The sequence below is a fragment of the Tachysurus vachellii genome, chromosome 6, assembly GCF_030014155.1.
Source record: "Tachysurus vachellii isolate PV-2020 chromosome 6, HZAU_Pvac_v1, whole genome shotgun sequence".
In the NCBI taxonomy this organism is placed as follows: Eukaryota; Metazoa; Chordata; class Actinopteri; order Siluriformes; family Bagridae; genus Tachysurus; species Tachysurus vachellii.
This window is the reverse complement of record NC_083465.1, coordinates 10645845-10658036: the sequence shown is the minus strand read 5'-3', so window position 1 is coordinate 10658036 and position 12192 is coordinate 10645845. Positions and strand designations below refer to the sequence as shown.

Here is a 12192-nt window from a genome sequence, read left to right as displayed (position 1 = left end):
ATGTATTAGTATCATAAAATAGCCTAATCAGGTGTGAACCATGAAAAACGTCTGTTTAAAAGTTCTTGGGGGGGCATAGTAAATTATACAGTATATATATAAGTTATATATTAAAAATAATTTTGCCATTTAGGAGAGCTGGTCAAATGAAATACTAGCGAGGTTTGTGTATAGTTATTATATTTTCCTAAGAAACACTTCTACCTGTTGAGGTTCATTGGCGTTACTCCGCTTGTAGCTGTCAGACCGGTGCAACTCAGCGCCTGTACCGGAGCTGTCCAGACGCTCTCTATCGATCTCCTCTAGTCCAGCTCTTACGCAGACACATATCCCATCCGACAGGAGTTACTCACCCGTACATAACGAGCTCAGTCCACACAGCATTTTCAGTCAGTGGGGTTTGAGCTATAGATAGCAATAGATAAGAATTCACAAGAGGTGGAGGGTGAATTTATATTTGACATGGACTGCTGACAAATTAATCTCATCTGCATTGGATGCATGTTTATCTGACGTTTCACACCTAGAGTTGTGAAAATTAAACATTATTCTTGCCGATAATACTTTTTTTACCTCCCACTTTTCCTTGACTTAATTAAATAAAGGAGGCAAATAGGAGCAGGCTTTAATTCGGTCTTATGGAAATATAGGGGCGTGATTAAATTCAGATTTTTAAGTAAAATGGTCTGTTGTGGTCTGTTGAAATGTAACACATAACTTCGCAAAAGGTTTCAGAAATGACTCAAAACTGTCTAGTCAAACTAATAAATAAATAAATAAATAAACGAGTGAGTGGGAAAATAACACGTCAATAAAATTATATAATTATTAAATTATTTATTTATTTATTATTAAGAAATTATAGTATTCTTTTATTACTGATTTCAACATTGTAACTAATAATATGGAATCTGGTAACTTTTTTTCGAGTTCCTATAATCCCACGTTAATCTGGAACAATAATCGCTGACCTACTCGAGGACAGGTCGTGTCAGGACCGTAAAAAGAGTCTGGATTATTTCAATTCTTCAATGCCATTGAACGTTGTAAAATGAGAGATGCAATGGGATTGAAGTATCCTAATCAAAGAGTGACTGAATGTCAATTTATCATTTCAAGTGACCGTTTTTATTTTACTTTATCCCTTATATAGCGTTATTACGGGTATTATAACACATAAAATAATGCCACACATGACCTAATCTCTTTGCCAGAAATAAATAAATAAATAAATAAATAAATAAATAAATAAATAAATAAATAAATAATATAAATAATATAAATAATATAAATAATATAAAAACTAAATAAATAAAACATTAAAAAAATTTAATAAAAATTAAATAAATAATAAATAAAAAAACACACGTGGGTATTTAAAAATAGTCGCTGTGCTAAATATTCATAACTTTAATTTTGTAAAATCTAATACAAACCCTTAGGTTGACAGTGGCTCTGACAAAAATACAAAGATTTTCCAGGTTAATATAATAAAAACATATTGCATACTGTACTGTACAGTGTGCTGTACATTATTTTAGTCATGTTTGACCGATAGCAAACGACATTATATTATTATATTAAATTAAATAATAAAAATACTATTAAATATTTAGATAATAGTATAATAAAAACAAGCAATAAAGTAATAAAGTAATAAATAAATAAATAAATAAATAAATAAATAAATAAATTAATTAATTAATTAATTAATTAATAAATAAATAAATAATGTCATTATTATTATTATTATTATTATTATTAGTAGTAGTAGTAGTAGTAGTAGTAGTAGTAGTAGTAGTGGTGGTGGTGGTGGTGGTGGTGGTGGTGGTGGTGGTATTAAGTTGAACTTAAATATAATAATAATAATAATAATAATAATAATAAGAAGAAGAAGAAGAAGAAGAAGAAGAAGAAGAAGAAGAAGAAGAAGAAGAAAAAGAAGAAGAAGAATTTATGTATATCTAAGTTTACTATTATTATGTCATTAATATTATGCTTTAAAATACAACCGTATAATAATTTTGAGTATTCTTGCCTGAGTAATAATTTAGGAGAGTGTGTCTAGAGAGTAATACACTCTCTATATTCTCTACACAGGCTCAGGGCCACAAGCAAATGCATGAATTATCTTATTTGTACATTAAGCGGCCGCTATAAACACATTGAACAGCGATGGCTATTACAGCGCGTACACAAAGACCAAGAACATCCCTGCGAGCGAAAGCCTTTTTGCAGCCTTAAACTTAGTCATTAAAATTAGCCCTTATGGTTTTTCAATTGTCCTTTTTGGTAAGGGTTCTAGAATCACAACAGTGTTTAGAAAGGGAATAATTTGTGTACCATTTCTGATATAACAGCAGACTGAATCTTAACTCTCCACTGTCAATAATGAATCATTTGATATAGTGATATAGTGACTTATGCTTAGATAAAAGAATAAATTAATTTATGTGCATGTTTGTGATGATAACACTAGTTATTTATTTGCTAAAATTATTTTCCTTTAATCATTATTGCCATTCACTCGTGTGATATTAAACATAATATTTAACATATACAAATGTATAAAATTGTTTTAGAACAGCCAAAGTCAAAATACTCTTATGACTTAAGGTACGTCATCATTTTGTAAGGATAAATGAATACGGATTTAAATCTCTCTTTTCAGATTTGCATAAAATTATAGTCTATTCTAAACTAAATGCTTTTCATTTCCATATGAATGGCATTCTGTGCTAGAAAAAATCCTAACCCAGTTATTCCTTGGTCCATAAATAAACCATTGTCTATATAATCAATCAAACTAAGATCTAAAAACATAGGTTAGTTTATAGCCGTATAATTATTAATAATTATTGTTACAAATTTCTGTGTATTGGCCTAAAAAGTTATTAAAATGGGGCTAGTGTTAAAGTATGACCCGTAAAGCCCGAGATTTATAATTGATTTAAAGCGTCCGGAGTGTGGAAAAAGTGTGTGTGTGTGTGTGTGTGTGTGTGTGTGTGTGTGTGTGTGTGTGTGTGTGTGTGTGTGTGTGTGTTTATGTGAGTGTGTGTGTTTATGTGAGTGTGTGTGTGCAAGACGCTTTAGGCATGCTAGGGAAAAGGAGGTAAAACATATTAGAGGGTGTGTTATAGCATTATCTCACATCACAAGGACAGGCGGGAAGTTCTTAAGATGCAAAGTGACCTGATGTCCAAGTCAGTCAACATAGCAATATATGAGCTATCGCTATAGCAAACCGTGTGTCTGTCCTGGGTATAAAGGCAGTTGCCGCGCATGTACACATAATATAAGAGTGGTCTCTAGTTTGTTTTTGGTTTTATAAAGGCCCCTCTCCACACACGCACGCGCAATGCATTTTACAGGAGGCATATGCAGGAGAAATCGGAAGAAGAAGAAGAAGAAGAAGAAGAAGAAGAAGAAGAAGAAGAAGAAGAAGAAGAAGAAGGCCTACAGTTCCGGAAACCTGGTTCCATTCAGCAGAGAATCCTCCAATGCCTTCATTAGAAGTAACGAGTTGACACAAGGTAAATCTAACACTGAGGTGCCATTCTCTCGGTGCGCGGAGAAGCCTCATTAAATGTCGCTAACAAGCCGTGCACATGCACTGATTGGACAGCTCCCGTATAATTCTGCAAACCTAGCAGGATGCCCACTTAATGAGACCACACAAAAAAAAAGACATAGTGATGGAGAACAAAACCTTCACAGTACAATAAGATGGACTTTGCCAAAACAGCTTAAGGTTCGTTGTCACTAAGAACGGAAGTCTAAAACGGAATGACAAAAGGAAGTTTTAATAGTAGACACTTTCAGAAAATCTATAATCTTTACGGGTCCTTCAGTTGTTCCTCTGGGGAAACCCTTAACGTGTCACAAAGGGTTTGACGTAAAACCTAAGTAGACGTAAAAGATAAGAACTCTTGTTTATACAATAAACTCTTTAAAAAATCAGTAAGGGACTTTTTTTTCTAAAATCTAATGACTTTCTAAAAATTCGATTTCAGGAAGAAATGAGGATAAATTGTAGTTATTAAAATTGCAGCTATTTTAACGCATGTATTCTCTATAATTGTATACTTTCGCGGAGTTGTGAATGAAGCGTAAAATATGTAAGCTACAATTCACAATGCGACACTTTGCATTAATGCTTCAGTGGTTTATAACACCTAGGCTTCATTTAAAATGTTTTACGAAAGTTTTAGGGCATGTGCTCTATGAGCACTGTACTCACATTATCATGGTGCCTCAGCAGAGGGTCAAAAACCCCACATCACGTCTGCAGGTTACGGCTATGCAAAGGTCCTGTGCGATTCACAACAGAAGAGGTTGAAAGCTTTCGACTAAGCAAATAAAAAGGGGCAGTTGCGCCCCATCCCGACGGCCCCACAAAGCTGCAAGCTGCGTGTGCTCTTTCCGGATATCTAGAGTGGAGAGCATGCACCGTATCCGCGTCGGAAGCTGCAAAGTAATGAGAATATACAATTTGTAACCTTGGAACGCTTCTCTAACATCCTTAATCAACTCCAGTGGATTGGATCTAAACGCATACATTTTCATATTTTCTGCAAAGCTTGTCTGTCAAAAGCTATATTTCCGAAACTTACAAGACGTAAAGATGATGTTCATTCGGACGTGTGAGACAGACCACAGACACCTTGCCAAGTGCGTCCATTGAGATGAAGATTCTCGGAAGAAACTTGTGACGATAGTCTGAAACAGCATAATGAATTTCGCAGCTGCAAAGAAGAAGAAAATGAGAGGGACTTGTATGATGAATGGGAGGGAAAAAAGCAGCGAAGAAGAAATGACGACAGGAAGAGGAGGCAAAACAAGTCAAGACAGATTAAATGCACGGCATAAATGCGCCTTAGAGATCACGCGCAACCCAGGGATTCCGTCGAACCCAAAACAGGAGCGACTGCTTTCACTATCACTGTGTCCACACAATAGAGCTGTACATGTGATATGTACAAGTAACATTTAATTACCTACAAAAATCTACACAAATGTGTTTTAAACTAGATTTTGAAACAGGAGAACGGAGATACGCGCTCCTAAAAGTCTCTCGCGCTGCAGTAGGCACAGAAATCGCACGTGGAAATCCGTGCGCACGTCATCGCGAATATATGATGGGGGACGCCTTTACTGCTATGATAAAACCTTATGTTTTTAAAAAAAAAGAGCAACTTGAGATGGGTAGAACATTGTTTACCTTATTTACGGCTCTGACGGGTCCAACAGCTCATGCTGTGACGACGCATGAAAGAAAAACATTAAGCATCCTGTGGTGTTGTTTTTTTTTTTTGGTTTTTTTTTTCAGAACAAAAAGCACAAAGTTATTTTTGCTGTTAGTTAGTGTTAAGACTGAAGTGCTGAAATAATCTACTTCTTGAGTAAAGTCACGCGATGGAGTTTAACGGGTGCCCGTATTGTGCTGTGAGGCGGTGCGGAATTAAATAAACAAAGAGGGAGCTAATGGCTCGTCGGTATTGAGGAGCTAGTCCCCCCGCTGCTTATCGCAAAGACTACAGCAGTGGAAGCCCGGGGATAAACAGACAATTAGCCCAGGTGAATAAACTTGTTTGGGGGTGTTAATTACATGCTTAACGTAAACAAAGGGCCGTGTTAAATAAAGTGATTTAACAGGGGCTTATGCGCACCCCATTTCAGTCTTTACGTTTCGTCAACCCATCGGTAATTTCCGTGATGCCTGCAAGCACAGATTTCCAAGTAATCTTAAAAAAAGCACGTAGAACTCAGTGGTCGTGTAAGGTGATCGGGTTAAACACCTGGAGACGCTAGCCTTTCAGGATATTCAGTATGCAGGGGCCTCTTCGAAATGCCGACCGGGCGAGAGTGGATTAGAGCAGGAATATGCGGTCAGCATTTCAATACAGGTTATTTCCAGTCCAAGAAGCTTACCAAAGCGACCAATTCAAGTGGTACTTGGAGTTGCTTCACTGAAGTTTCAGATGACAGGGAAGCAAACGACTGTGATATTGGACAAAAAATAAAACTCACAACACTTCCTACCTTTCTCAATCCTTACCCAAATCTAAGTAAATCTCAGCCAACTCACTGACAAACAACAACTAATACGACTGGGAAATCAAACTGCCAGATGACTACATGACATCAAGCGTAGATATGTTTTGTCATCAAATTAGTCTAGAAACTGTAGAGGAATGCAAAAAGAAAAATGACTCCAATACTTGAACTAGCTTAAGATAGAAGAAGATCATTTTAGTGCCATTAGATCTAGATGTTGCATATGATTCAGGCTTGTAACACACTTTTACTGTTGTCTTAGACATGTAAACACGTATTCCCATTAGATTTCCAGTCCACTGGTGCAGTGGGTTGACCTGTAATTATTAGCCTGATATGAAAGAGGAGTACATTAAATTAATATTTCAATATATTCAAGAGAATATATTCCTATCAAAGTTATGGTACTTATCGACTATTCGCGCAAGGGGCAAGAGACTGGTGTTTTTCTTTTGCATAGAAAATACACTGGAGCCAGCAGAGGGATGCTGAGCTAGCATCAGCAGTAACTGTATCTGAGCGGATGACAACCAAATCCGTGTCAAGAGGGAAAAAACATCCAAATTTACTTTTGCTGGCTCCAATGAAAAGCAAACATTACGATTTAAAGCTACCTAACTTACAAAATAACGCGTTCAATAGAAAATTATTAAAATGCACCTGTCAGAAAACATGAAAAAAGGACATTCATACCAAAAGATGTATAGAGATTATGTTCATATAGTCTAGTGAATGTAAGCGCACCGTGTTGCAGACTCCGTTTCAAGTCCTTCATTTAAATGTGGATTCCGTGTGCACGACTGTCATACCCCCCCACCCCCTCCTCCAACCAGCCTCCACCCCTGCCTTCTCTTTACTACATATCTTCTTTAGCTTTAACGAGTCTCGTTAAGATCGCAATAATATTCCACCCACTAATTGCTCATTCCATTCAACAAATAGGCTGAGCCTCGGCTTCTGCTTCAGGAGGGAGGGCGGTGTTCAGATCGGACTTCCTGATAACCCCCCCGTGCGAGCAGCACAAGTGGTGAAAGCCACTACGTACTGGCTAATGATTGGCACGCTTGACAGTGATTGGCAGGGCTGCCATGACAACCCCACAACGACACCAAGAAGACCAATAGAAAAGCGAAACAAAATATTTCAATGCTACACTCACGCGTGGATTTTTAGGGGGAGATATTATGAGGCTGGTGTCATTAGGCGATAGCTATTGAATCATTCAATCTAGCACTCGTCCGTTCCTCTTTTTTTTTCTTTGCTAATTTTCTTTCTCTCTCAGGTCATTTCCATGGTTTTCAGATCTCCTTTAGAGCTCTATCCCTCCCATTTCTTCCTGCCCAACTTCGCTGATCGGCCCTTGCTCGTTGCGAGCAGCGCGCCCAGCGCCCGGTCTCCCGAAGACTTGTCCATGTTTCAGCTACCGACCCTCAACTTCTCCGCGGAGCAGGTGGCGAGCGTCTGCGAGACGCTTGAGGAGACCGGCGACATCGAGCGACTGGGTCGCTTTCTGTGGTCGCTGCCGGTGGCGCCGGGCGCATGCGAGGCCATTAACAAACACGAGTCTATTCTGCGCGCCCGTGCTGTTGTCGCCTTCCACACGGGCAACTTCCGCGACCTCTATCACATCCTGGAAAACCACAAGTTCACCAAGGACTCGCACGGCAAGCTGCAGGCCATGTGGCTCGAGGCTCACTACCAGGAGGCCGAGAAGCTGCGGGGGCGCCCGCTCGGACCCGTCGATAAGTACAGAGTGCGCAAGAAGTTTCCGCTGCCCAGAACCATATGGGACGGAGAACAGAAGACGCACTGTTTCAAGGAACGGACGCGCAGTCTGTTGCGGGAGTGGTACCTGCAGGACCCGTATCCCAACCCGAGCAAGAAACGGGAACTGGCGCAGGCCACTGGACTCACTCCTACACAAGTCGGAAACTGGTTTAAAAACCGGAGGCAAAGGGACAGAGCAGCAGCAGCAAAAAACAGGTAAACTTCATTTATATGGCTCATGTGTCGTGGAGTGACAACATTTAAAAGTAGTAAATATCACTGATTAATAATCACAGGCCATAACTGCAGCTTTTTTATTTCGCAGTCATCTGGCATTAGGGCTATAAAAAGATAAAAAGATACAAAATCTAGAGAGTGCGATAATGATGTAAGATTTGTGTTAATTATTATTAAAATGGCAGTTAGATAACAAAAAGAAACATGTTGTAATTTTAAAACAAATAAATAAACATTAACTTAAGAAACAGAAGAGTAATAAATAGGTTGTTGGTACATGAGAATATTTTTTATCAATCTGAACTATATTTGCAAAGCACATATATTTTCTTTTTGCTATAATTTTATGAACAATTTGCGACGAATTGTGCAGTGTAAATTCATCTTTACAGTTGTTTTGTTGTCTACCAGGTTTGTAGCTTAATAGCATATTAATATAGCCCTAAAGAAATATCATTAAATAGTGATTATTTAATACAAATTTCTTAAATATAATTAGCATGTTCATGTCATCATGTCTACTCTAACGAATTATATAAGGTTTTACTTCTCATATACTAAAGTTTTAGATTTTGTGCTAATACAACAGCAAATATACTTTTTAAATAACTATATATATATTTTTTACACAATACTGTTTTTTTAAACATATTTACAGAAAACAAAGCCAGTTCCACTTGGCAAGATTATATTTTGTTCAGACATTTTTGTATTGTCAATTATTTATCACTTAAAATCATATTATTAAGAAAAGATATTTGCATAATATTCTTAATTTGAAATGAATCATGTTCAACAATTGGTGGTGTTTTTCTGTGTATCTAAGAGCGTTTTGCTTACGGCTACTTGCTAAACAATAACAAAAACAACAACAAAATCACAAACCTTATTGCATGGGACATCTTTTATTTAAGATCACTATTTTATTTCATATTGACGTTTTGAATGGCTAATTGATAAAATGATATTTTGTGACAACATGAACCTGACGCTATTTATGTATTTATATTAACTGTGCAAAGATAGGAAACATTTTTTTTTGTGTGTGTTTTCTGGCTTGTTTGCTTTGTATCAAGGTTGTCAAAATTGGATTAGCTCAAATTTTTTCTAGTAAAAAATGTCATAGAAAAAGCTTGGTATGAATCAATTAAAGGCGACCGTGTTGTAGACGAGTACAAGCTAATGTGGATTAATACTACTGTGTTTCTGGTCTACTGAACTAAGTGTAGCTTCTGTAGGCCTGTGTTTCAAACTTGGTTGAAGAATCGTATGGGCTAGAAAATATTTATCATACATACATACTGAATAGCCATTTAACTAATCATTATGAACAAATATTTTATACTCAGTGTGACATCTAGTTTCTTTCTTTCTTTTTTTTCCTCATCTAGGCTCCAGCACCAAGCCATAGGACAGAACGGCATGCGCTCGCTATCCGAATGCACTCCGCATAGCTCGGCAGAGTCGCCGTGTACCGCCGCCAGTCCCACCACCAGCGTATCGAGCGTCACGGAGCGCGCAGACATGGCAACATCCATCCTGTCCGTAACGTCCAGTGACTCTGAATGCGACGTATGATACACAAATAAAAGAGAGAGAAATATTTGCAGGGAATATGGACCTGACTAAACATTATGAAATATCGGGGGGAAAAGGACCAGAATTATTCAGAGAAAGAGAGAAAAAAGAAAAGAAAATATAAAAGCACGTCTTTTTTTTTTCAAGCGCTTTCAACGGGACCCACGCCTTTCCCCTACCCCCATCACTTGCATGTAATAGATAGCTTTTTTTTATACGCAGGAAATAACCTTTCGCTCGATGTTTTCTGCCAGGATGACCGAGAAGAGGACATTTCCAGAAACCGTCTTTTTTTTATTGTTTTTAATTCGAGTGGTAATGCACAGCGCAGCCAGGATGCAATCCTTCTTCTTTTATTTTCATCAGACAATCATTTGAGTCGTAAGCACCTTTTTTTCACTGCTTTCACTGCCTGTGTGGGGTACTGGTCAAATGTGGAACTGTATCAGATTTTTTATTTTTATTTCCAGATTTTATATTGAATTATGCCTATATCCTAAATAATGCGATCATTCTCCCGGTTTGTAATATATGTGTAGAAATATGGCTGTATATAATATTGCTCTACGTCTCCGTTGTCTTTTCTATTCCTGGTTACTTTTCTTGAATCGGTGTTCATAACTATTTGTCAGAACGTAAATATTAAGCGCTCTAAATGCTTTGTTTCTCTGTTTTAATACACTGAGTACAATGGTTTCAGTCGAGATTTATGCAAAAGAAGAGTAACAACAAAGATGTGAAATATAATCGACTGCTCAAAGGAATATTTCATGTTTAACCACGAGCGCTTAATTATTCTATGTTACTTTCTTGCGTGTTTATGTTAATGTATACATTTCTAAGCTAAAATACAGTATTCCATTTTATAATTATGAATTAAGTTGATGATTTCCTTGCCTGTCAATATTAGGCACAGTGATAGCATTTACTTTCCAAATGTCAATGGTATTAACTGAAGAAGCCTTTATCGGTATATCTTCCACTAAGGTCTACATTCTGGACGAAAGGATTAATAAAATATGGCTATAGGGCGAAATGGCTATAAAATACTAAACGGGAAGCTTTTAGGATACGAAAACTCGCTCTCCTTTTGCCTATAGTCAGTAATGAATACAAAAATTAAGTAAACGCACCATTAAATGGACTAATTATGAAGAACTCCTCCCCTGGCCCAATCTCCTATTGTGGCCACAATGAAAGGGCTTTTCATCCAAAAGCGAGAAGCAGTACGGAGAGAAAAGCCTTCCTCGGGCCCAATTCACCCTATCAGCCCATTCACACCTCATATCAACCACGAAGAAAACTTGCTATAAAGGTTTTATTTGGATAGTGGGATACAGTTTGGCTTACCTTAAAACAGTTAAAATAGTATAGAAGCAAACACACACACACACACACACACACACACACACACACACACACACACACACACACACACACACACACACACAGACATCACAACAGGAATCATGCATTTGCTTCTACACATAGCAGATTAACTTGTCTTCTCTTATGATGTCCAAACAATGACACTATTCGTACATTATTTCCTTTCGTACCTAGTGTTTCTTGTCAGTGGATAGTTGGACGAAAATAGACTGTACCGTGAATGTGAACGGGCAACCAAATGTCACTTTATTTAGTTTCCCCAAACACCCAGAATACCTGACCATTATTAAATATTTTAACTATAACTCCAATCACATCCGCTTATAGAAAAAAAGACGAATTTAATATTTACAATTTTACAAAAAAAAAATCCTTGTAATCTTCATTCAGCCTGAGAGTGAGTGTATCGGTGTATAAGAGAAGGTTACCACTTTACTTTCAGAACCTCACATTAATAAATCAAATTAATCTGACAGTAATAATAATTTCAATGAAACTAAACTAATTATTATTATTATTATTAGTATTAGTATTATTATTGTTGTTATTATTATTATTATTATTATTATTATTATTATTATTATTATTATTATTATTATTATTATTATTATTATTATTAACTATTGACTTCCCTCTGGCGGAAATGGTCATTAGTTGGTGTGTTTTTTTTTGTTTAAACCTTTACTCATTCATTCATCCATTTATTCATTCATTCATTCATTCATTCAAGAAAAATTCGGTTAGGATGTCCTGTAGTTTTGATGGTAATTAGTTGACAGGTGAAAGACACAGCTTTTTTTGCATCACACAGATCGTTGAATCCATCTGAATTATTTGCTATGACTTGAATAATATCAATGTGAGTAATTAATTCTTTATTTTAGGAACTGCTATGTAGCCATGCGTAAAGTTCAAGAAAAAGACTTTGATTAAAAACTTTTGGCTCATGTTTGAGCTCGAGGTAACATTTAAACCTGTAACACAATTATGAGACAAGTGCAATAACAATAGACTGTTTTTGCTCATCCCAAGGGCTGGGTTTGTCTGTAGGCCTATAGTTCGTGTGGCAAAAAAGCGTGCAGAATAGAATATTGTCCTGTTCCCATACCCTTACTAGCACAGAGACAAATAAGCCCAATCGGGCTGCAGGCTGCTATAAGAAAA

At 36.9% G+C, this 12192-nt stretch overlaps 1 protein-coding gene across 1 annotated transcript; it reads left to right on the top strand.

Moving 5' to 3' along the window:
* The first annotated feature begins 7254 nt into the window (after positions 1–7254).
* six3a (SIX homeobox 3a) lies at positions 7255–10299 on the top strand. Its single transcript, XM_060871351.1, has 2 exons — positions 7255–8040; positions 9453–10299. Exons 1-2 carry the CDS (start codon positions 7349–7351, stop codon positions 9637–9639), a joined length of 879 nt encoding a protein of 292 aa, XP_060727334.1. The 5' UTR covers positions 7255–7348; the 3' UTR covers positions 9640–10299.
* Positions 10300–12192: the final 1893 nt, after the last annotated feature.

Excerpts from the sequence above, each read along its gene's own strand:
- six3a (XM_060871351.1), top strand. The coding sequence starts at position 7,349 with ATGGTTTTCAGATCTCCTTTAGAGCTCTATCCCTCCCATTTCTTCCTG. Across the intron at positions 8,041-9,452 it reads GCAGCAGCAGCAAAAAACAG|GCTCCAGCACCAAGCCATAG; the intron begins GTAAACTTCATT and ends TTCCTCATCTAG.